At 41.0% G+C, this 24,951-nt stretch overlaps 3 protein-coding genes across 6 annotated transcripts; 1 reads left to right on the forward strand and 2 right to left on the reverse strand.

Moving 5' to 3' along the window:
• Positions 1–653: 653 nt before the first annotated feature.
• On the reverse strand, positions 654–6,432 carry aaas (achalasia, adrenocortical insufficiency, alacrimia). Of its 2 annotated transcripts, none has more exons than XM_026332689.1 (17): positions 6,315–6,432; positions 5,978–6,118; positions 5,636–5,763; positions 5,415–5,470; positions 5,230–5,321; positions 4,825–4,871; positions 4,143–4,241; positions 3,679–3,822; positions 3,441–3,561; positions 3,217–3,341; positions 2,896–2,956; positions 2,719–2,809; positions 2,211–2,304; positions 1,551–1,618; positions 1,367–1,448; positions 1,184–1,268; positions 654–883 (listed from the first exon to the last, which is right to left on the reverse strand). In XM_026332689.1, exons 2-17 carry the CDS (start codon positions 6,086–6,088, stop codon positions 728–730), a joined length of 1,560 nt encoding a protein of 519 aa, XP_026188474.1. In that variant the 5' UTR covers positions 6,089–6,118; positions 6,315–6,432; the 3' UTR covers positions 654–727. The 2 variants fall into 2 exon arrangements, with proteins under 2 accessions (XP_026188474.1, XP_026188473.1); XM_026332688.1 differs by having other exon boundaries at positions 2,211–2,307.
• Positions 6,433–9,929: 3,497 nt separating this feature from the next.
• Positions 9,930–16,412, forward strand: map3k12 (mitogen-activated protein kinase kinase kinase 12). Its single transcript, XM_026333020.1, has 13 exons — positions 9,930–10,392; positions 11,807–11,990; positions 12,095–12,286; positions 12,391–12,549; positions 12,835–12,993; positions 13,145–13,253; positions 13,504–13,613; positions 13,826–13,942; positions 14,058–14,192; positions 14,309–15,032; positions 15,127–15,194; positions 15,370–15,667; positions 16,257–16,412. Exons 1-13 carry the CDS (start codon positions 9,930–9,932, stop codon positions 16,410–16,412), a joined length of 2,874 nt encoding a protein of 957 aa, XP_026188805.1.
• Positions 16,413–18,240: 1,828 nt separating this feature from the next.
• On the reverse strand, positions 18,241–23,808 carry LOC113145840 (poly(rC)-binding protein 2-like). 3 transcript variants are annotated; one of them, XM_026332954.1, is made up of 13 exons: positions 23,670–23,808; positions 22,759–22,891; positions 22,554–22,577; positions 22,430–22,462; positions 22,170–22,286; positions 21,957–22,088; positions 21,750–21,878; positions 21,503–21,577; positions 21,276–21,317; positions 20,862–20,934; positions 20,697–20,752; positions 20,379–20,548; positions 18,241–19,467 (listed from the first exon to the last, which is right to left on the reverse strand). In XM_026332954.1, the coding sequence occupies exons 2-13, from the start codon at positions 22,825–22,827 to the stop codon at positions 19,431–19,433; spliced, it is 957 nt and encodes a 318-aa protein (XP_026188739.1). In that variant the 5' UTR covers positions 22,828–22,891; positions 23,670–23,808; the 3' UTR covers positions 18,241–19,430. The 3 variants fall into 3 exon arrangements, with proteins under 3 accessions (XP_026188739.1, XP_026188738.1, XP_026188740.1); XM_026332953.1 differs by having other exon boundaries at positions 21,258–21,317; XM_026332955.1 differs by lacking the exon at positions 21,276–21,317.
• Between the last annotated feature and the right edge of the window lie 1,143 nt (positions 23,809–24,951).

Genomic DNA, 24,951 nt, shown 5'->3' on the forward strand with positions numbered 1-24,951 from the left:
TAAAATCCAATGTGCCATTACTGGAAGCAAATACTTTAGTTTAGATATGGTCCAAGTTATTGTTCTAAAACAGGGGTCTCAAACTCCAGTCCCTTAGGGCCACTGCCATGGTTCTTTTCCAACTATCCCTGCCCTTTCAGCTTCTGATTGGCTAAACACACCTGATCAGCAGTGAGTAGGGCAGGGATAGTTGGAAAATGAGCAGGACAGTGGCCCTTGAGGACTGGAGCTGAAGACCCCTGTTTTAAAAGATACACACATACACTGAGATCATTTGGAGAACTGTCACAGATGAGTTTGTTATTTGAGAAATAGGTATAAACACATAGTTTCGTTTAATTTTTTTGTTTCATTCTTGAGAGGTTTAGTTCACTTATTCTAAAACTAATCACGTATTGTTTTACAATCATGTGCATTTTTTTCAGCTGGATAGCTCATCCAGATCTTTTTTAAGCTGCATTTTGAAATCACTTCCTATAGTGTGACACAGTATATAACAAACAACTACTTAAAAACAGGGCAGGAAGGACTTCTTTGGTTATAGGTGTCCCAGGTAAATTCTTTTAGCCTAAGGCATAAATGCCACATTACATCATTTCCTAATACTTTTTCATTCAAACGGTTTGACAAATAAGAAAGCAAACAAGTCTAAGTACAGTAACATCTTTTTACAAATTTATTGACAGACAACAAAACCAAAAGTGACTTCTGAGTGTGTGATGGTTGGTCAAGACATGAACTCAGTAAAGAGCGACTGATTGGCGAAGTCAGCAGATCTTTCCTGTGAGCAAGGCAGTGACTGAGTGTCACTAAGGCCAAACCGGGGGACACCAGTGCTCACGAAGTAGAAAGGCACATGGGTAATTCTTCCAGTGGACCAACACTGAGAACAGACAAACACCGCTCGCTAAACTTCATAAAACAACCAAGAATAGTACACAAGAGGTTATACAAACTGAAAAATGCCACAGTGACAGGATTGTTTTGGTGGGGTTTCAAATAATCCCAGTCCAGTTGTTAGTCCACATCAGAGTTTGATTGGCCAATTTGTACTAGAGTTTATTTCAATTGAACCAAACAAGTGTGAAAACACTTGCAGATACCCTGGTTACAGCTAAGCTCTCCACATTATTTTTAAAGCATAATCAGAGAAAAAAACAGGAATTTATAGGTTAATACTAACCACAGTAAGCAGAGCTCCGTGCTGGAAATTGGGGTGGAACTGCATCAGTCGTGGCTCTGCACCAGGCTCCCCCTGAACAAAACCACTAAACAAGGAAAAACAAAAAATATCAATGGTATATAAAGGGGTACTAACATGGAAGCTCTACTAAAGCTACACAGATACTTGCTACAAAGTACAAACCAAGGCAAAAGCTCAAAAATGGGGTTGGTTCTTGTCTTGAATATGGCTATAACTGCAGGCCTGTCTGCAGCTTGTGGATCACCTGGGAGAACAGACAACATGGAGACAGATGACTTATTAAAACATACACTAAAAATAATGTGAGGAGTATTCTGAAGAAAAACTGAAGAAAAGCAAGAAAGACCTTTAAGAAGCACAGCAAGTCTCTCTCCTCTTGGATCCCAGGCTAAAGACTGGACCTCTCCACCAACACTAGTAGACAATTAGTCGTGAGAGACTGTCCTAGGTCACATATACAGTGGCTGATAAAGTGTCCAAATGTAGTAATGCTAGCAAGTTAAAAGACCTGTATTCAAATGATACTTAGCTGAGATTAACAAACCACAATTCAAATATCAAATGCCCTTTTTACCTATTATGTAGAATGGGCCATCAGTTTTACATTATTATATTTCTTGATTATTTTTATTATTGTTATAATTGTTGCATTAACATATCAATACTTTAAACTTGTACATGGTAGTGGTGAACCTCATATATACTGCTGGCAGTTTAATCAACATCACATTTCATAAATATGAAGATGTTAAGTCTTAATCTGGGAAAGTACCTAGAAACATAGCTGTCACTCAGAAAGGGTTAGGTTATGTAGTAGAGCAGAAGTACAAAGTGGCATAAATATGGAAGAACTCAAGTATGTGTATGAGTACCTTAAAGCTGTGCAGTACCTGTAATACAGTACCTGACTAGTTTCGACCATAGTGCATATTGTGATGTCTGAGATTAAAAATGGATGTAGTGAGGCTAAAGATACAAAATTACCAATTCAGTTTAAAGCTCTTACATGATGTCTCCATCTGGTGTGTTAAAGGTTGTCTCTGATAGGTCAGCCACCACTGCTGCCGCCTGTGGCCCTTTTGATGTGCTGGTCGGTACACCTACTGAATAACAATGACACCAGACAGGTACTTTTTTTTTTTTTTTTTAAAAACCACTGGAGGCAGTCGTGGCCTAACGGATAAGGGAGTCAGCCTTGCAACCCGAAAGTTGTGGGTTCGAGTCTCAGGTCCAGTGGGGCGGAGTGAATGTCTGCCCACTGCTCCGGGTGTGTGTTCACTGCTTTGGGATGGGTTAAATGCAGAGCACCCCCCGAGTATGGGTCACCATACTTGGCCACAAAAGTCACTTTATTTTATTTTTAATCTTTAACACATGATTAAACCTTCTAAGCTATCAAAACTACTACCAATGAGTCAATCAACTTTTAAAGAAAACTATTCAAGCTGAAAAATAAATGATGAACAACACTATATATTCTATCAAATAACTGGTAACCCTGTATAAAGACAAACCTGTTGTGTCAGTGAAGGTCAGAGCATAGATGACTGTCTCTTCCTGCACAGTGAAAAGAAGTCGACTTCCATCTGGACTCCAACAGCCAGACTAACCAAAAAAAACAGATTCATTTGTATTGGATAAATACAAGCAGAAAAATATCTTAAATAATGCCTTTGAAACTTGAATCTCACCTGACAACGTCCTTTCACACACGGCCAACGCTCACAAGTCCACATTCTGGTCTCCCAAACCCTGAAGAAAGATATTTGACTTATCCATGTGTAATGTACCCTTGTGGATTTACTTACCCTCTTTCTGCCCACTTATTATCTCATAATACCTGCTAAACTGCAGGATATGCCACTAATCCCTTACATGATTGTAAATATTCAGAGCTGAGTAAGCTTTTAATATAGCAAGTAGCTACTGACTCTTGTTCACTTGCATTAATCATGACAGCGAAAATTTCACACATATTGACATGCAGCTTTACATATCTTTAAACATGAAACCTGAACAGGGCCGACGGTGTTGAGGCCAGGACATGGCTGCCATCAGGAGACCAGGACAGGAAGGTGACCCCACCTCCTCCGACACGCTGAAGTGGTACACAGCTTTCTGCAGCTACATCCCAAACCTGAAGGATACATTTATGCCAAAAGTAAAACAGCTAGAATGTCAGTCAAAAGACTTTTTGAATCACTTTTTCCAAGATAATTTGGACTTTGCATCATACCATCATTGCGGTGTCCACAGGTGAGGCCGACACAAGGAGAGACCCACTTGGAGACCACGCAATGGAGGTGACTGGAGAGTGACCCGGATGAGACAAAACCTGAGCACAGCCAGATGAAGGCCTGAATGGGGGGAGAAAAAGCAGAAATTTGTAAATAAATAAAATAAATAAACAAATTTCAAATCCTTTTATTAATTTTCCACAGAACAATGCTTTTTCAAGACCCGACTTTATGTACCTGGTTGACAGCGAGCAGGGGTCCACATGCCAGACCAGTAAACAGTTCTGACAAGCAACAGCCAGGGCAGATGCACAAAGCGGCTTCCACTGTACTGCTGCCACACTCCTCTGCAGGCGGTGTTTCAGTGTAGGAGTTGTGGCACTCAGAGACAAAAAGAAGACTGAAGCGTGACAATACTGTCACAAAATTACAGAGAGGTCAAACAACAGAGCTGCTCCACGAGGCTGACATGCAGACAGATTTCAGGCCTGTTCATGGACACATACAGCTTTGTTGTGATTAGAAAAAGTGAATGCCTGGGCTGTCATTTTGCGCTGATCAACACATCAACTACTGTCTGCTCTTGTGTAAAATGTGCTTTACAGAGTTAGTTATGGTACTGCTTGAGTTGAAATGAACTGGAATCAACTGTTTTGAAGATACATATTTATTTTACAGTTCTGCAGAGTGTAGTTCAGTACCTTTTAGGGTTGTAGATCTTAATGGAGTCATCGAGAAGGGCTACAGCAAATTTATCAGTATGAGGATGCCAAGCAAAGGCTCGCACCACACAGTCAGACCTGATAAAGTAGAGAAAATATATGTCTTTTTTTTGTAACTTTCTCTTTTCATTTTTGTTTAAAATGTAGTTTTAAGTAATTTCTTAAAAAACAAACATGCAAATGTCACAGAAGTTCACAATCATTTAAACAGAGCTGCAACTGAGGGTTATCCTAATCATTTTCCACACTAGTGTGTTAGGTCCATTAAACATCAGAAAACAGTAAAATGTTCATGACAATGTCCTATATAGTAATGTCATGAAATATCTTGTTTTGTTGATCACATGTGACTTTATTTTAATGTAGGGTGAGGAAGCTGATTCTCACATTCGAAAACATGGAACCATCAAATGTTGTGGAAGTTTGCTCGAAAATTATTTCCCTGATTAGTCAACCATAACTACCAAAATTATCACCATTACATTTTCTGCTGATCAACAGTTTAATCAGTCAGCTGGTGCAGCTCTACCTTTATTACCTCGATTTAAAAAAATGTCAACCCTTCACCACAGCTTCTGCTTATCAGGTTATCCATAAAATTATCTCTAATCAGTGCCACTGTGACAGCAAAACTAAACTACAGATTATTGCTGGCACTTACCAGTTCAGCACTTGTGAAAATTCTGCAATCATGTCCTCACTGCTCAGCTATGAAACAAATGACAAATGGGTGAGGTACATTTTAACATAAAAACAACTGTTAATCTAGTGTATTCCTGTCAATAGTGTAATTTAAGAGGCCCTCCACACGTTTAGTGAATGCATTGAATAATATTTTGTCTGATATGGGTATCCCACAAAAACACTTCCATTACGTATGTGACAAAAATGTTTAATTTAAGATATGCACAGTGAAACATGCACTAGTCAGCAGATGGATGTAAAAAAAAAAAAAAAAAATTTATAGTGTCAGACTCTACACATACATCATTCTGCACAAGTGAAGTGGAAAAAGCAAAACACATTTTTGACTGGAGGGAGATATTTACAAGGTGTCAAAACCTACTGTAAGATGAGGAAACAGGGAGCCGTGAAAAGAAGACACCCATCGGAGCAATGCCAGGATACAACCAGAACTCACTGACAGCCACTTAGGCACTGCAAGAGCACAGAGGCAGAGGGGAATGACCCAACAATGGATACACGGGTTCAGGTCATTATGTGTCAAAGGGATAAAAGATTTTGGTGTACCCTCTGTGTGCGAGTTGGTAATTTCATTGAGCAGCCCAGTGAAACCACCATCCCTCCTGGAATAGACAGAGAGAGGATGCATAAATAATCTTGGAGAAGGGACTCTTGTCAAAGAATATGACAATCAACAATTTTACATTTGTGTGCCGCTGAATGCTGTAATGTCCACTGCTTGTGGGCAGGGTTATGTGGGTGGGTGTGTGTGTGTGTGGGGCACCTACCATGCCGCTGCGCTCCTCATCCACAGCGTTTCACAGTGGTCCAGAAAAGCCGCTTTACTGCTGCTTTCTGCACGACTGTGGAGCTTCAGAGACTCCCGGGGGAAATACAGATTGAGAGGACTAGACTCCTACAGAAAAAACACAACAACCTCATGACCTTTAGCCAATACTTTAGTTACTGCAGTTCATTAACCAGATCATACTCGGGACGAGGCTGTGATTTTGCTTCCTCGCCATAGGTTACGCACCAAAATCACGTTTAATCAACATAAGTCGCTTCAGGTGGTTATTAGCTCAGTGTAAACGGACTGTGAAAGATAAAACACCGGCCCTAAATCAGACCTGCTTCGGCCCCGCTCCGGTGTTGGTCCCTGACAGCAGCTCGTTGTTGGACTCGCAGAGAGTGGTCTGTCCAGAGGGCAGAGGAGGGGGAAACAGCGACAGAGAGCACATCTTCAACACGGTGAAACCGAGCCCCGGGCCCTGGGAACATACCGTGGATAAGTTAGGCAGTTAAACACAACCTAAATGTCACGATGAAAACCGAGCTAATAACTAAACATAGCTAACATTAGCTAACGCCGGTCATACTGTAACGTTATAGCACTAACGCTCATATTAAGTTAGCTAACAACATCCTAACGTTATCCCATATGATGTATTAAGCTACTGAAGTTACCTTGTAGTGTGCGCTGTCAGTGTACACAAGAAAAAAGTGACACTCTCCAAACCACTTCAAGTCAATCCCGCCCTGTGCACTACGGCAAGCCGAACGGACAAAAACACAACATGCTGAGTTCTCCTTCTTGTGTTTATTGGCGGTTGGCAAATAACAAAGTGATGCATTACTACCACCTACTGGTATGGGGTGGGATGCAGAGTAATAAATAAAAAGTGCAGTGGATATTTTTCAGGAATGTAAATCAAATTTGAATGGAGGTTATTGAAGAAAAGGCCAGTGATGCTAATAATGATGATAATGTATGTATGCTAAAGAAGTCCATTAGACATACAGTCTTTTTTATGAGTTTTCCTGATGTTTGATAATTGAAGCCTACCTACCTACATAACCACACATTCCAAATTAATACTAATATTTCTCAACTTTAATGACCAATTATTTGAAACAGCTATACTGAGCTGACTTTCTGCATATGTCACAATTCAAAATAAATTCCTTATATTTGTTTTTCTTTATGATTCATGTAAAATCCACCATAGGGTCAGGATTTACAATCTGTTACAGGTGCATCTGTGACTGACATTAGGTTGCTACTGATGCATCAATGTAAAATAATTATAATAACAGTATAATTTGATTTCTTTGTGGCTCTGAATCAGGTCAATACTCTCAGCTTTGTCTCTTTGACAGTGAGTCCATAGAGGAATTAGTCCTGTATGACCAAATCTATTCATTATCTATACCTGCTTATTCCTATTTAGGGTCACGGGGATCTGCTGGAGCCTATCCCACCCTATCTTCGGGTGAGCAAGGCAGGGGTACACCCTGGACAGGTCACCAGTCCATCACAGGGCCACATATAGACCAACAACCTCACACACTCACACTCACTCCTATGGACAATTTAGAGTCACCAATAAGCCTGACATGCATGTTTTTGCACTGTGGGATAAACCAGAGTACCTGGAGAAAACCCACACAAGCACAAGGAGAACATGCAAACTCCACACAGAAAGGCCCTATGCCGGGTTTCAAGCCAGGAACCTTCTTTCTGTGAGGCAACAGTGCTAACCACCAAACCACCGTGCTGCCCACTATAACCAAATCCTAATCTGTATATTACTGGCCAGAGTTCAGTCTGAACATTTAACTGCTGTGAGTGATCTTAACCATTCCTGTAGTTATAACCTTGTGATGATTTTGACCACAGTATTGCTAAAAAAACAATGAATGCAACTTATTGACCAAGTCTGTATTAAAACAAAAGTCAAGTGTGAATATTAACAATGAAATAGTTTTTTTTTTTTTCTCATTGGGATCTTGCTGTTTGTATGGGCCATGAAAAAAAATGAAAAAATTCTTATTAAAGCATTAAAGCAATTTCAGTGTGAGGAATAGGAGAAAATATCCAGTCTTTGTTTTGTTCAAAACATGAATGTGAAAGTTTGAAGTCATTATATGAGACGTCAGCAGTTTCAGTTGGTTAAATCAGACGAATATATGTGACAGTCTTTTTAGTATAAAATTCTCTTTAAAGTGGAACAAGAACTTTTGTTCCCCTATCAAGAATGAGGAGGGGGGTAAATGGCTAGTATAAACAGGAGGAACAAATAAAAATTAGAGGTAGGCTATTTAGATTTTTAGAGCCAGATGTTGAACTAATAATGCAGGATACAGTTGAGCTGATGTCGCAAATAAGTGATGCAAACACATCTGAACTAATCTGAAGCCGAATCCCACTACCACGAGTGGACGTGGATGAACAATAGGCTTTTGGGGGCCCTCGCGGTTTGGGCCCTGAGACAGTTGCGGTCCACCAGCATAACAGGAGCCGGCGGCCAGAATCGGCGTGTCTTACTCGAGGACACGGGCCGTCCAGACTGAGCCACGGCTCACACACAGAAATCAGTGAATGAAATGCTCCCGTAATGGCACATTTTGCGAATGGAAATGATGGGTGCAATCATATAAAACTGGTAGCTCAGTTGTTATCGGTGTTTGCAGAGGGTGATGGTAGCGCCTCCTTGCGGCGTAACTTTCGCATTTCCGTGACGTCAATTCAGCACTGGGAAGGAGACAGCTCCCTCCCCCAAAAAACCCAGCGCGCCTCACGTTGCATGGGTCCCCGGTTATTGATAACACGATTTGCCCGCTGGGATCCATCCCAGTAACGTGAAACTCGTGGATACAGGGACTGGAAATACAACAGACATCCCGACCCGAAGAAAAGCATCGATTTGCTCATTATCACCGACAAATAGAAAGCCGAGCCCACCCCTTCACTTGACAACGCGACATCAACCAGGCAGAAAGGTATGGGAATGTCATACTATCCGGTTAAATGCTGATTGAATAACAATTTAGGTATCTGTGGACCCCTAGGTATGATGCCATTGCTTGGTGCGGTAGCGTTCATGCCGCTCGCACTGCACCACCGAAGTGATGCTGCCAAGAAACGAGTCAGCGTCGATGAACGCTAGAAAATCATATTTGTGCAGCGAGAGAGAGCCCACATTACGAAATATGTGTGTTGATGCCAGCGTTGAGTAAATGTACCGACGCTGCGGCAGTTTCACTTGGCATGGACCATAGTAGGCATCGGGCTTGCAATTCATGCACGTCGGCTATGATGCTGCTGAGTGTCATCATCACATGCTCGGTTATTTAAAGATTGATCTTCCTGTGCTTGTGTGTGTGTGTGTGTGTACGTGTGTATGTGTGTGTGCGCGCACTGGTCCTTCGCACAGGCCCGGTGGCTGCTTATTGCCCGTTTCTTCACGCTCTCATTGCTCTCAGTCTTCTCATGCAGTGGTGCAGTACAGGACATGGAGCTGGTGTAGGATATGTGAATAGAGCACATGTGCTCTCTCTCTCTCACACACACACATGCACGCACGCACGGACGTAAGTACACATCCACACCGAGGTGGTTATGCAATTCGTCATATTCTTCAGATGCATATAATGCTCTTCACTCGATGCATGACCAACGACATATAGACTCTGCTGAGCAGCTTTTCCGTGATCCTGTCAGGCTCTGATGCTCCTCGGAAACACACAGCTGAACAGGTGACAGTCGGGGCTCTGGACTGGTACAACCACCTCTGCTCGATTCATTCATAAAGCCCATCTCCACTCTGGGTGATGGCTCCACTGGGCAGGCTGCTTTTTCATTCATACACACACAGATGAGGCCTTACTGCATGATTCAGATAGTTTTGTTGTGGAGCCGGAAAGACTGAAAACTGGGGGACTGCCTGAATGCCCAACTCACAGCACAACTACTGCTTTGGGGCCTTGTGTTGCTCTAATGAAACAAACAAAAGTTAGAGAAAAATCTGGTAACTTAAAAGATTTGAAGAGACACTAGCAGTACAGATAGATGTTTCAGCTCTGGACAGCTCTGTTTTACTCATGGAGCTGTCCTGTGCTGATATTAATCTCCACTTATTTATATCTTGAACCAAAGCAAGCACAGACATAAAATATAGCTACAGTGGAGATTATAAATCACCCTAATATATCTGTTGTCACAATTCTTCTCCTTCAGGCTTCATTTCTCATCTTTCCAGCCTCCATCCACCCTAACCTGCTGTGTTGGGGAAACCCCTGATGAGTGGGACCTGTATCCATGAGCCCCGTGCCCCTTCCCCCTCCCTGTCAGGCTTCAGCACCCCCATCTCAGAACCTCCTTATCGAAGACTTGATGGAGACACCCCTGCCTGCACCCCTGAAACGGACCTGACCCCCACACAGTGTGTCCTCCGTAACGTGCTGTCCATTGACACCGGTGGACCGGGGGCCCCAGGTGGCAGCAGCCCCACTCCCAGTGATGGACCCTCAGCCTGCTTTGACAACAGCGTACTAAAACTACATGAACATGAGGCCTGCCAGTGTGGCGGCGGGGCCGAGGCGGGGCACAGTCCAGAGGCTGGTGCTGTTCGGAGCCAGTCTGAGAATATTCGGCTCCAGTCAGGAAGTGGAGGTTTTTTGGAGGGACTGTTTGGCTGCCTAAAACCAGTCTGGACCATGATTGGGAAGGCCTACTCCACTGAACATAAACATAGCCAGGAAGGTATGTGAAGTTAACAAAAACTGTTCCACCTCTATGCTGTCTGGCCTTCTACTATCTCTGGGTTGTGTACTTAAATGCCATATTACAAGACTAGTTTGTGATTAGTTTGTGGTTAAATGTGAACTCCATGGCAGTGAAGAAAGTATTCAGATCCTTTACTTAAACAAACTTATCAGTACAGCAATTTCAAAGTAGAAGTAAAAGTCGAAATTCTTCTTATTATATGTATCAAAAGTATTTGTTCCATAGAAAATATGCACCTATGACGGTCATTAGGTTGAAATGTGATTGGTGGTGAGAAAATTCTGCTACACACATTTCTATTCAATTTTTGGACTTTGAAGTTTCTGTTACTAAACATTGAATATTTTGATGTCTATGGACCCTGAACAGTTATTTAATAAAACTGTCTGTTGGAATTAGACTGTAAATCACTATTTGGTGAAATTGAAACAACACTGATGTCTAAATAGTGACACAGGCCACAGTTACACAGCGTGTCTTTGTAAGGGGTCACGGGCCAAAAACTGATGGGAACCACTGGCTTAACATTTAGCAATGCACTGTTTTGACGCATTCTATGTATTTGAATACACCTTCATCTGAAAAGCAACTACAGCTGTCAGATAAAGATAGTGAAGTAAAAAGTACAATAAAGACAAGTGTAAGAGCAGAAGACAGAAGTATTTAATTACAATGGCCTGAAATTGTACTTACAGTACAATGAATTTGGTTTGTTATTTTTTATAAGTAGATCTCTGTTATTTCCAATGTTGTCTGACTGCCACGGTGTCCTGTTGGCAGCATGACTGTGTTTACTCATTCATAGTCATCAGCTACAGTGAGTTTTCACAGCTGCCCAGGGGCAGCACCATGTGAATCTGCCTGTGCTGCTGCACCTCTCCAGAGAGCTTGACACTTCAGTGGACCCCATGAAGAATTGATCTGCCTGTCTTTTTTATTCTGCCTGGCTCATCTCTCTTTAGTGATCATGCTCTCATAGTCAGTTAAGTAGTGTTAGCGTGACAGATAAGAGATCAATCAGACTGTGAGCGGATTGTTGCTTTACCAAGATTTTTTTTAACTCTGGATTGAAACATTCTGGTCCAAATTGTCAATATACAATTTGTTTGAACATGGCAGATTCCTTGTATGATGTAAGTGAGTCCTCCCAATCTATTGTGTAGCAGGTAACTAGCATTTGTTCAGCAAACCTGCCTTCCCCCCTCCCCTGCAAAAACTAACAAAAGTACATACTGGCGATTGAAGGCTGCACTATAAATATAAATTAAATAAATATTCAAAGAGTGCTAGGGAAAAATGTTGAAAATTCAGTGTTAGTTCTGGGTGATGTTTTATGATTTCACATTTCCTCATGGAGTTTTGTTTTTTTGACTCATTGGCCTGCATTTAGAATCCTGGGAAGTTCCTTTTGAGGAAATCTCTGACCTGCAGTGGGTGGGCAGCGGGGCACAGGGGGCCGTCTTCCTTGGCAAGTTCCACGGAGAAGACGTTGCTGTAAAGAAAGTGCGGGACATTAAAGAGACTGAAATCAAGCACCTCCGCAAACTCAAGCACCCCAACATTATCACTTTCAAGTGAGGAAATTTGTGATATCTTACAGAGTCACGTATCAACATACCAACGATTTATCTGCACAAATTCTCTTGCTATGCTAACTGATTGCCTTTCCCCCTTCTAGGGGTGTCTGCACCCAGGCTCCTTGTTACTGTATCTTGATGGAATATTGTGCCCAAGGCCAACTGTATGAGGTGTTGAGGGCGGGCCGTAAAATCACCCCTTCCCTCCTTGTTGACTGGTCCATGGGCATTGCAGGTGGCATGAACTACCTCCACCTCCACAAAATCATCCACCGAGACCTGAAGTCCCCCAAGTAAGCGCATGGAGTCAACACAGCTATCTTGATGAAAACCTGACATTTCACAAGAGATTTCTTATTGTTCCCATGTAAATTTCTCTTCGATCTCACCTTTGCAGCATGCTGATTACACATGATGACCTGGTAAAGATCTCAGACTTTGGCACCTCAAAGGAGCTCAGTGACAAGAGCACAAAGATGTCATTTGCCGGCACCGTAGCCTGGATGGCTCCTGAAGTGATTCGGAATGAGCCAGTATCAGAAAAAGTGGATATCTGGTAAGTCTAATAAACATTCACATTAGTTGTATTTTACAACTACATTAGCACATGGCTTTCCTTCACGTGGTGTAGCAATTTAGCAATTATCTTTAATGCACTGCAGCAGATGTACAGATTATGTTTCACTACCTTTCTACTTAGTAATAATGTCTGTGCGGTGACTTCTTTAAGTGACTGAATTGTCTTGTTATAATGTCATATGTATGTAATTCGTTCTCGTGTCTCTTGACTTAATCTGTTCTCGACATTTCCTGAATAAATAAAGTTTGTTATAACTTAAAGGTCATTTGGAGTGGTGCTGTGGGAGATGCTGACTGGAGAGATCCCTTACAAAGATGTGGATTCATCTGCTATAATATGGGGTGTGGGGAACAACAGCCTTCAGCTGCCCATACCTGAGAGCTGCCCTGATGGCTTCAAGATCCTCCTTAGACAGTGCTGGTGAGCAACACCTGGCAATGGACAGTGAAGGGAGGAAAACAGAGGCAGAAAATGATTAGATGGGAGAACATTGTGTGGAAAAGGCTTTAGTTATTTTACAGCACATTCATTGTAAGTGTACAAAACTAACATTCTCATCTTGGATTTGCAGGAACTGTAAGCCCAGGAACAGGCCTTCTTTTCGGCAGATCCTTCTTCATCTGGATATTGCGTCAGCTGATGTACTGTCCACTCCACAAGAGACGTACTTCAAGTCTCAGGTAGGGTTCCCTCTCTGATTACCCATATGGATAACAATTAGAGCAGGAATATATGAAGATACACACAAAAAATCACTAATTATACAACAAGTATTTAAATATGGATGTTAAGAGAAACAAATATACATACATGCACCCACACATGCTTGCACAGTAATCAGATAGTAACTGCTGTAGAAAAAAAAAAGGAAGAGGTTTAAAGTCAACTCTGGCCAGACAGTGTTGGATTATAGAAATGTGCTTTCATCAGGCTGAATGGCGTGAAGAGGTGAAACAGCACTTTGAGAAGATTAAATCTGAGGGTACTTGTCTCCACCGACTTGATGAGGAACTGATCAACCGACGCCGAGAGGAGCTTAGGTCTGTTTTTTTTTTTTCTTTTGTTTGTCACACTGTACCAAATTTCTTCTAGTGTGTTGATTTACATCCATGTGACTGCTCTCATTTTGCCCTGTTTCTTGATGTCACTCTTTTGTGGATGAAGTAAGTGCCTTGAGTGAACGTCTGTTGTAAAGTATTTGGATTCTCTCATGCGTATGCACAATGACATCAGCAGCCTCTTTACTTCTCAGGCATGCTTTGGACATTCGCGAGCATTATGAGAGGAAACTGGAGAGGGCTAACAACCTTTACATGGAGCTCAGTGCTGTCATGCTGCAGCTGGAGCTCAAAGAGAAAGAGTTGCAGAGGTGCGAGCAAATGCATGAACACACAGTACATTTTTATAAATTGCTGATATTCTTTACAAATAAATACACTGTAATATATTTACATTTTGTTTTTTTTTTATGTATCTAATTCCAGAAGAGAGCAGTCTTTGGATAAGAAGTATCCAGGCTTGTTTAAACACCACAGCTCCAGACAGAGCAGCTCCGCCAACTCCATGGACAAACTCATCAAGAAGAGAAATGTCCCACAGAAGCTGCCCTCAGGAAAGAGGTGTGGGAGCTCATCTCAGTGGCTATGTGATAAAAGTTTGATACTGAAAATGAAAAATGAATATGCATTAGGCTTGTGGATTATAGTTGTTACAGTAATCCCTTCTACTCTTTCAGGCCAGACATTCTCAAGTCTGAGGTAATAATTCCCAAAATGGATTCATCTGTAATGCAAGTCACTATCCCAGCCTGCCCCAACAGAAGCTCCACTTCTCCCAGCCGGGCCCGGAGGGTGAAGACCCGTCATCGCAAACCTGGTAAGGGCAGCAGTGGGGATCTGGCTGGACTTAAGGCAAATCAGTCTGCCCCTAACAGAGACACAATCGTCCAGGCTAACAGTTCTACCACTAACACCTCCAAGCAGCTCCTGGAGCCCTCTGCAGCCCTGAGGGGCCTCAGCCACGAGCAGCAGCAGAGGCAGCTATCCTCCTCCAGCCCTGACCTCATCTGCACTACGCTAGAGGCAGAGGGCCAGGGAAAAGGGGAACCCTCAGTGGGTGGGCTGGAGAGAGGCGGGAGCCTCAGCGCCTCTGCAGGCTTAGGAGGGTCAGAGGTGGGGGCAGCCGGTCTGGATGATCTAACAGAAACTCCTCCGCGCAGTGACACTCCCAGCGAGGATGCTGCATCGTTCCCTTTCTCCAGCAGCCCTGACTCTCCGTGTGGGAGGGGGGCAGCAGCAGGTCGGGGATCACTGGGATCACCACGCCTTCCTCATGATGGGGAGGATAAAGAGGAGGGAGCTGGTGCTGTGAGGTTGCCCCGTGGGGCTTCAGGGGGAATTGGTAGTCAGCACCTGACACCTTCAGCCATTTTGTACAGGGCAGCTATCACACGCAAACAGGTACAGCACTGGGCATCCACTCGTCTGCCTCCGTATTCCTCTGGTAATACTTTTATCATTTTCACTTGTGCATTTTTCCTGTTTCTGACTACAGAGGCGTGGAGTGTCATCAGAAGAGGAGGAGGGTGAAGTTGACAGTGAGGTTGAGTTGCCACGGAGACGGTGAGTAACTTGATGTCCTCCTTCATTGGAAAATTCCCTTAAGCCATCTTCCCTCTCTAATAATTTGCTGACAGTCAGAGATCTAAGAATAATGTTTAATTTGCGTCATTCTTTCATATTGTCACTTTGATGATTATAACACCCACTTGTTGTTTGTTTTTTTTTCTCTCTCCAGACGTCCGACCAGCATCACCAAGTGCCAGTCGGTGTCTACTTTTAGCTCAGAAAACCTGTCGGTATCAGACGGTGAGGAGGGCCACACTACTGACCACTCTCACAGTGGTACTCCTGATGTGGTCAGTACAAACACTGACGACAGGTTGGACGACCGCAGTGACGACCTCCTCTCTCAGGGGTCAGAGATCCCGGCGGACAACACAGATCCTGCACATGCTTCCGATGGCCTGTCAGAGAGGGATGGAGCACTGGCCCAGGCCAAAGCTCAGTTGGATGTGGGGCAGAATTCTAATGAGGTACAGCAGCATAGTGGAAATATTGTTCATTGTACTCCTTTATGTCCAATGTGGTTATTATTAATGTTTTACATAAAGATTGAGCTCTAACATGATAAAATGTCTGTAAAAATAAAGATTGAACCAGTGGTTCCCAACATTTTTGGTGTTTGACCCCTTAGGAAAAACGGTCTCTGTCAGATTACAGATGTCATCACAAAACTGTGCAAAAGTCAAGTGGTCATTACAAAATCCTATGGTACCCCTGGACTTGCTTCATGACACACCATTTGGGAACCACTGGATTAGAGAACAGCCGAAAAATGAAAATCGATGTGTGTAGCAAAACATCTTTCCCTCTTTCTTACAGCCCCTCACAGCTTGTATATACAATACTTTATTTTCCTGATTAGTTTTATCTTTGAAATGTCAGGTTTTCTTTTAGTTTTATATTGCATTTTTACTTCGTATTTGTATTCATTTTTCTTTTTTGTATTTTTACATTGTTGTACTGATATTTTGACTTGAACAAAAAATCTTGATAGATCATCCACCAATGCCAAAACCCTTCATGTATAACACAGCTTTGTTCCTCCCACTGTCTCTTTAGGGCCGGGCCCTGTGTGATGATTCTGACTGTGACAGTGCTGAGCTGGATCAGTCAGGTAGTGGAGAACCCAGTCGTCCCCCCAGTGCAGGAGCATGGGTGCCGCTATCTCAGCCCTATCAGGGGTCTCCCCAGGTGCCCCATACAGGACCTCCATAGGTTACTGGACATTAACAAAGACCTCCAGCTACTCTACAGCGAACAAGCATCACAGGCGTACACCAATCTGTCAGTGCAGTACATTACTGTTGTCATGAGGAATCACACCTACTACACCACTCAGACTATGACAAGTTGACTTATGGTGTCTCATAAGTTTGTTGCCTGGCAAACCTACATCAGATGACATAGGACATTTGTCATAACCTGACATCAAATATTTTGGCAGCTTGTGACATGAGATAAATGTCATTTCAGTTACGTAGGGATTTTGTTAGGCAAAATAGTTACCAAGGTAACCTTAGCCACTGCGCCAGTTCAGCAAAAACCCTCCACCAGACGCACACGCACGCACAAAAAGATACCACACTCGTAGTCCTTTAAACACTCTAACCCTCACTCTGGGAGCATTCTTCATGATACTCCACACACACACTAATGCATCAGATACTAATAAATAATAATGTAAATATCACATTACATACCACATGAGAAATATCTAACTTTATTTTATTTGTAAGATAAAATGTAAGACTAAACTGTATGCAGCCCTGTGAACAAATGCATGACTACATGTTTATAATTTATGGTTCGAATGTGTCCGTTTTATATTTTGTGAAAGTTTACACTTTTTTAATCCTGAGAGTATTACTTGAGTTATTTTGATTTTTTGTTAATAAATGTCAGCACTTGAAAAAAATGGAATGAAAATCTCACCAAGACATTGATCATGATGCATAATTAGGGTTCTCAGTAGGTGATTTTATTAACCCTCCTACTACTGAGTTTCAAAGACACCTAAGACATGCTTGAGGTTTTTATTAATCTTATCAAATTTGTGATAGGATGGGGGGCATTTGGGTTCACTCAAAATGCTCAGTTTTGCCACTGTATATACACTCAGTTGCTAGTTTATTTGGCAAATCAGGTTAAAACATTCAGCATCCTGCAATAAGTAAATAAATCTTCCTTTGTGAAGGAAATGTTTAAACAGTTTCAGAGACATGTTGATTCAGCTATAATCATTTTGGAAGATGGAGTTTGTGCTGCAGTTGAACTGTACTCTATTATACAAATAGAAGTTTCTGTTAAACGTATGCTCATAATGAGATGAACAAAATAATAGAAACGTGTCAGATCGATGAAATACGATTCAACAGAAACACAACTTACATCTTCCAAAAGGATCATACAGTTAAAATCAACACCTCTCAGAAACCTTTTTTAAAGCCACAAAAACATATATGGCAACTTTGCACTACCCGAGAGCTGTAAACATTAATTTGTAAAATCAGCAGACTTCCCTTGTTGTAATGAACCAAAAAGAGTTGATAGGCTTCATGAAAACCTCTACTGTTCCTTTTACCCTTTAAGATTACTGCGAAAGTAGCCAGATAAGGAATAGAGCACTTCTCTGTGGTGGATATTAGTAGAACTGTAAGAATCTTTTTGATTTGAATAGAAATGTTTTGTTTTTATACAGCATTGCACATTGTACCTGTAACATAGGAGTTATATCGAAAGCAAAATATTATGAGCAACAATAAATAATGTATTGGTTAAAAAAAAAAGTGTGGTGTTTGAGTAGTTGTGCTATTGTCGTGCCATATCGGAGAGCTGAACACACAAAAAAAAAAAAAAATCTGAAAAAAAATTAAATGACTTTAAGTGGCTCTCACTTTGAGTCACCACATTAATAATTCCATTCATTTCATCTTGTAAAGGGTGTATAAAATGGGTTTTAACAGAAACTAACACCAGCGAATCTTGTAAGCGGTTCATAAAGGTGTATTGTCTGCTGCCTTTATGAATAAGCACAATACATTGGTTAAGCATTTCACATCTTTTTTATTTCTGCATTTCATTTCTTCAACAATTTAATTGCACCCAGCTCTACAATTGTTTGAAAACGTGCACAAAAACGAGTTTCTTCATCCTGCAAAGAATAATAAAAAATAAAATCTGACCCAGGCAAAAAAGGATAGCAGGAAACTAGTGTTAATTCTATAATATTCCTTCTAGTTAATCATTATTTAATACCTCAGCATATATACTTATAAAGACCAATATGTCTTGTAGTTTTCACCCCTTGCAGCATTCCCCAGCCCTGCAGTTAAAAAAAATATTTTCTCTATTTAAAACAAACATTTCAATGTTATTATCATCATTGCCGTCATTACTATGGTCTTAGTAATTTTCAAAGAAAAGAAAATATTTTTGTCATTGACACCCACTCCTGCCCACCAAGGCCCACCCACCCTTATCAGATTCCAATAAACAACAATGCTCAAAAGTCCTGATCGAGAAATAAAATGGATGGAAACACAGGAATGACACAAAACAATTATTCTGCAAATTAGAGGTGAGACATAACGTAGCTTAAAATTCTCCTTTGAACCCACACTTAAGGGATAAATTACCTGCCGACTAAAAGGTGGTTCCTGCATACAGCTTCAACTGGAGATCACTAACACCCACTAAAACCCATTAAACCCACAATGCCTCTCATTCAGGAAGTACAGCTTCAAATAGATGATGACAAATATCAATGAATTCTACTCTTACAAGGAGCTGTGTATTAAATAAAAATAAATAGATATTTAAAAAGGAAGGGAAAGAACAGTCCATCTATAATGTTACCATGTGTCTTTTTTTTCTTCATTTTTACATTTTCTAAGAAAAATCTGACATAAGAAAAACATTATTTATGCCTTTTCAGATTTTTCTAAAACATTTTACCTATATCAAGAAGATCATACAGATATACAGCAAAATAAGAGGAAAAATACAACGGAGGAAAGTCTTTAAAAACTATATGCAAAGGGAATTTAAAAACATAATAAATAAATAAAATACCAATATCATAATAATGTTGTAATTACAACCAAGTAGGTTTCTAAAAGCAGAGGAGAAAACTGTGAGTTTATAGTACTTGGTTTTTGCATTAAGTTCAATAAGGGACCTGTGGTAAAAAGTAGGGGGAGGGGTTACATTAGGTGCTGATGAAGATCCTCCATGTCAGTTGGCTGCAAGTCCAGTAGCTTCAGAAGACAGCCTGAAAATCAGAAGGAAAAATTTAACATTCATGTTTGATTAAAAACACCACAAATTAAATATTTAGAGGGTTACACATTCTTCAATATGCTGCTGTATTAAGGAATGGGATGATCACTTTAATGTTTTTGCAACAACAAAAAAAAAAAAAGCTCCCATCATGATGCCTGCTGCAGTTTGGCAGTAACTCAAACGCTGTCTCAAATGATCGAATGATTGAACCCTGAGGTGCAAATATGAATTATTCACTTCATACTTAAATATTAATCCCACCTTCCACAGAATTCTGGTATGCAAAAATGGATTATTACCATTGCCTAGAAATAACCACATTACAATACCCAAAGTCTGTTTAGCACCCTCAAAGCTGTGGAATTCAAAGTAAAAAAAAAAAAAAAAACCAAAAAATACAAAAAAGCTAAGCAAATATAAAATTGAATAAAAGCATTTGAAAAGATGAATACTGTCAAATTATTAAATAGACAATGGCAATAGGCATTCTGAACAAAGGCAAGACTGAAGTTCAACCTTCCCATGTATAGAGACTTAACATATTTGGATGAGTTGTAACTATAACCAGCATTATTTATAAGGTCAATTTCCAATTCCTGCTGTTTTTTGCCTTAGAAATAGTAGTCTGAGGAAAATAAAACTTTGATAAATATAAACTACAATGACCCATTTTTACTGTGATGGTGATAAGGGCACTCATACAACAAGTAGATAGTCAAGTGGACATATAACAAATCAGAAAATGCTTATAATTATCATTGCCCTTTGAATGTTGAACCCTCATGAAGTGGCTGAGAAACTGCACTCTAGACAAAGTGAACAGGCAGACCTAAAACTGCTGTGTTCCTGTCAACATTCTGGTCAGTGATGTATGGCTTGCACTAGCCCACAGCCTCTTACCGGGCATTGATCAGGTACTCAGCCAGACTGATACTGGCATGGGAGCCAGTGATGGTAACCTGTCTGTCAGTTGAGCCCTCCACAGGGTTGGCAATCTTAATCTGAGCCCCTGACATCTGACGGATCTCATTAATCTTTGCGCCCTGACGGCCAATGATGCAGCCAATGAGCTGAGGAAGAACATCAAAAAGTCAGGAACACGTCAATTTGCTGGTCAAGTATTGCAAACAAGAAAACAGACTACTTAAGAAATCATCATGTTTGTTTTTTTTTTATTATTAAACAATAAATAGGAAAAAATATATAAATTCAACATACATCATTTGGAATGGTCAGCTCATGAGAGCCTGTTTGTGCAGAGGCATCCATCCCAGCTGAAGAAATGCAAATAAACAAATCAATAAAATCCAATGACAGTATTGACTAACTGGATCATTACAAATCTACAGCAATCACATTCTCTCTTTCAATCTGTCCACCTACCCTGGAAGCCCTGGTTGCTATGTGCAATGGGGAAGGGGCTCTGCTGCATGGCCAGCTGGTGAAGTTTGGTGAGCTGTTGAAACAACAGAGGAAAATATACAGAGAAACACAAACCACGAGTGAGGAAAATTTAAAAAGACATGTTAAAGCTGAAATTGTGTAATTATTTCCCTTTTGTAAGTGGTTACAGTGGCAATGAGGGGAAAACATGAAATGAATGAGACCCATGGTTGAGACTAAAGTTAAAAAAAAAAAATCTTTTTAACTACAGTTATCAACGTATTAAATGGATGTGTATATCAAGCAGTGGTGGTTGGGAATACAAGAGTTAGGAATGAAATTATAAGGTGGCATGGCTTCCCAGGACCGAAGTTGCAAATATATTGGATCACTTACAGAAGGCCCTTCACTTACATCAGGCTGTGGAATGGCATGCTGCCCTTGGACAGCATATGCCTGCAAGGAGAGAACGGCACTTAGGAGGGTGTGGTAGTGTCATTCACTGTACTCCAATATCTATCAATCCTCTACCCTTGGTGTGGTACAAGAACAAAGCCAAGCATGCTGGAGACAGCACACCAGCGGGGCCAGTTATTAGCAGTGACAGAGCTAGAGCAAAAACAAATGCTTCTTTTATTTACCTGACCACCTGCAAAGATGACAGGAGAGCCTGAGGGTTTGGGTCTGTATGGGATAGTCACTCCCTTTGGTGGTGACTAAAAAAAAAAAACAAAAAAAAAAAAACAAAAAAAAGGAAAATTTATCACTTACTATTGAAGTCAAAGAGTAAAACACAATGCAATAATAATACAATACGTATCAATAACAGACACTGTAAATACAAAAGTAAAGGCACAATACATGCAAATGCAATCTATGTGTCACTACCTCAAGCATGACGACACAGATCTGCTTGACACACTCGATAATGGACTGTGGGGTCCCTGCAACAGTGATGGCACGCTCTGTTGAGTTGGGCAACATGTCCCCTGCTACTTGTACCTGAGCTCCTGCTGACTGCAAAGACAACAGTTTGGTCACATCATGGAGAAAACAGTTCAAACACCACAAAAAAACTAAACCATGATGACAGACCTCTCTGATTTCCTTGATCTTGCAGCCGCCCTTGCCAATGAGTGAACCACACTGGCTGGCAGGCACAACGAGGCGCATGGTGACTGGCGGTTTGCTGGTGGCCGTACTGTTAGTCATTGAGGTGCTGATGTCCTGGAGGAAAAGTAAGAAAACGTATAAAACTTGAAAGTTGCCATTTTGTGTTTCATTTAAGATGAAGTGAGCAGTTCTAACCTCCTCTAGTTTCTCAATGATCATGGAGAAGGCTTTGAAAATGGAGGTGGTGGGCCCTGCGAGGGTTATGATCCGTTCCGGACAGTTCCCCTCTGAGATGTTAATGCGAGCACCACTCTGTGCAGACAGCGGGAAAAAAAAGAAAAGAGAAAAAAAAAATAAAAAAATCAGTTCAGTCGCAGCATTATCATATGATGCATGACTCAATGTCAACATGTGTCTTTGCGTTTTTAGCCCACATGAAAAAAAAAAAATCTTACCTCCTCTCTCATCTTCTTAACTGACTCTCCTTTCTGTAAGGAAAACACAAACATACTATATTTACAAAACACACCAAAGGACAAGCTGTAGATGCTATCAATCTGGCAGTGAAAACAAACTTACCTTGCCAATGATGCTTCCAACCTCCTACAAAAAAAAAAAAAAAAAAAAAAGAAAATGAATAGTATTGCAATAAATGGTCACATCAGAAAATCTGCAGTCACTGGAAATCAGATTTCCCTGATTACAGAGTGGAATGAATGCTGAATTTTGAGTAGAGCTCAGATTACAAGCTTCTCATAAAACACTGTTATGCAGTCACACTCACCTTCCCATGCATGAGTAGCCTGATGGTTAAGGTGACATTAAGTCCTCCTTCGACCAGACTTGAGTCCATTGCTGCAGCTGAGTGCCACACTAAGCTGGCCAACCAACAGAGTCTTTGGTCACTGGCTGAATGTCTGCAACAAAGTGGAAAGTGTGACCATCAGAGACAAATGCAGCTGCTGGAAAGTGTGAGGACATGGCAAAGGAGAGCCTTGTTTACGAAGAATCTGCGCTCAGTGTAGATCAATGTAGCCACTTAACATATTGGAGACTTGCACTGTACTTTAATGACGTTGACGAGTCACTTAGAAAAAAAATGAGACGCTTCAGTCCAGTAATTCGCATTAGCCTGGCCCGAATCCACTCATTCACGCTAACACAATGACCTACTGTCCCTCTGTGGCGATGGCTATTTTCTGGCATTGAACTGCTGTGGCGACACAGCTTTTCGCTTTATTTTCGGGCCTACACACGAGTTGCCAGCACTTTCTTTATATCACAGTGAGTTAATGTCGAGTGTGAATCTATACTAACAACAAAAGCCTCGTGGCTTAACATTTACAACGCAAATCCTGTTTTGGAGAAAGCTTCACAGCTAGTCACGCAAGACTTGAAGGCTAACCGTATGTTAGCTTGCGCCGTATCATTTATCATCTTAACTTCTTACGATCCTAAAATAACTTCAGTTGCTTAGCTTCATTGCCCATCTCTAAAATGCACTACAAATGCAGCAACTACAATTAACTCTGGAGTGGCCATCAAGCCAACACAATTCGGTAATTTTCCATCCAGCGCGTTAGTGTTAGCATCCACCGTCCAGGAAATAGTCTGCTCCTGCGGCCTACGGAGCGCACTCAGTCATCCCTGTCCTTCACGATATACGAAAAAAAGCCATATTTCAGGACGTCTTACCCGAACCGTCCCTTGAAGTGTGTTCAGGGGGTGGGTAGGGTGGCAAGGGTAGAAGGGGAGAGGTTCGGGAGGGAGTTTTAAAAGGATCCGGGGAAGAGGGAAGAGACACCGCTGTTTGATCGGACTCCACTCTTCTACTTGGCACAAAAGACAAAACGATTGAACTTTGACCTCTCCAATACCCCGCCCCTACACCCGACCAGCCCCGCCCACCAGGGTTACCGCCCGTCCCCCACAGCAGACGAGGAAAACATCAGACCTGGTAAAATGTAAACAAGGCTGTTGATTTTTGTACGTAAACGTCGTTTTGTTGATTAGTGCTGGATTACTAACAGAAATAAACAGGCCAAAAAATGTTCAAATTTGACATATTTCTTTTTCTGTGTCATATAATGAACCCACAGAAAAAATAGAGCAAGGTTGTAGGACTCCATAAAAGGAGAGCTAGGACACAGCAATCAACAATTGTTCTCATCATCAATAGGGCTGACAATTACAGTATCTCACTCAATGGCTTATGTAAAATGTCAGAATGTAGTGAAACGTGCCCGTCATTATTCCCTGAAGCTCAAGTATGTTCAAGACTTTTAATCTTTTGTTAATAAAAACACCCTTAGTTTGTTACTGGTTCCCAATAGATGCCTAACAAAACTGCCATGTATTATATGTGTCAAGAGGTTTCTAACAAAGGTTTCTAACAACAAAGTCTGCCTAGTACCACCTCATAGGCTGATCAGGCATTTCCTATATGCATCCTATATGCATTTGTTTCTGATAATTAAACTTAACATTAAAGTTAACATCAATAAATCTAAATGTACTGTCTTCCAACCCTTGTTTCCATTATTTTAACATTGGGCAGAAACAGTACATTAAAGAGGACATGCAAAACCCTAACTCTTATTCTGGTTTAAATGATTTTATAATGACTTTCTGTAACGGCTCTTTTTACATATGGTAATGTTTTTATAGTGACGTTTGGAATGCAGGAGATTTACTTTTAGTAGTGATATGTTTTTACATTGTGGCATTTTTACTTTTATTGAAGTAGAGCATCTGTTCCCACCATTATCCAGTCCTTAGTGAATAGTTTGATAAGCTTGGAACTTTTACAATCCTATAATCCAATGTTTGAGAATGCCAAATCTATATATCTATATTATTCTTACATTTTATGGATAAATAAGTGATAAAAATATACTAAAATGTAAATAGCGTTGCCATACTTTCTAAATACTACAAAAACATTCATATTTGAACTGCAACTTCAACATACAACATA

Source organism: Mastacembelus armatus, chromosome 7, assembly GCF_900324485.2.
Source record: "Mastacembelus armatus chromosome 7, fMasArm1.2, whole genome shotgun sequence".
Lineage (NCBI taxonomy): Eukaryota > Metazoa > Chordata > Actinopteri > Synbranchiformes > Mastacembelidae > Mastacembelus > Mastacembelus armatus.

Excerpts from the sequence above, each read along its gene's own strand:
- aaas (XM_026332688.1), bottom strand. The coding sequence starts at position 6,088 with ATGTGCTCTCTGTCGCTGTTTCCCCCTCCTCTGCCCTCTGGACAGACC. Across the intron at positions 2,810-2,895 it reads GTGTGAAAGGACGTTGTCAG|TCTGGCTGTTGGAGTCCAGA; the intron begins GTGAGATTCAAG and ends TTTTTTGGTTAG. Across the intron at positions 2,308-2,718 it reads GACCTTCACTGACACAACAG|TAGGTGTACCGACCAGCACA; the intron begins GTTTGTCTTTAT and ends ATTGTTATTCAG.
- map3k12 (XM_026333020.1), top strand. The coding sequence starts at position 9,930 with ATGAGTGGGACCTGTATCCATGAGCCCCGTGCCCCTTCCCCCTCCCTG. Across the intron at positions 12,287-12,390 it reads CGAGACCTGAAGTCCCCCAA|CATGCTGATTACACATGATG; the intron begins GTAAGCGCATGG and ends TCACCTTTGCAG. Across the intron at positions 13,254-13,503 it reads AGACGTACTTCAAGTCTCAG|GCTGAATGGCGTGAAGAGGT; the intron begins GTAGGGTTCCCT and ends TGCTTTCATCAG.
- LOC113145840 (XM_026332953.1), bottom strand. The coding sequence starts at position 22,827 with ATGGACTCAAGTCTGGTCGAAGGAGGACTTAATGTCACCTTAACCATC. Across the intron at positions 22,463-22,553 it reads TTGGAAGCATCATTGGCAAG|AAAGGAGAGTCAGTTAAGAA; the intron begins GTAAGTTTGTTT and ends TTTTCCTTACAG. Across the intron at positions 19,468-20,378 it reads GAGTACCTGATCAATGCCCG|GCTGTCTTCTGAAGCTACTG; the intron begins GTAAGAGGCTGT and ends TCTGATTTTCAG.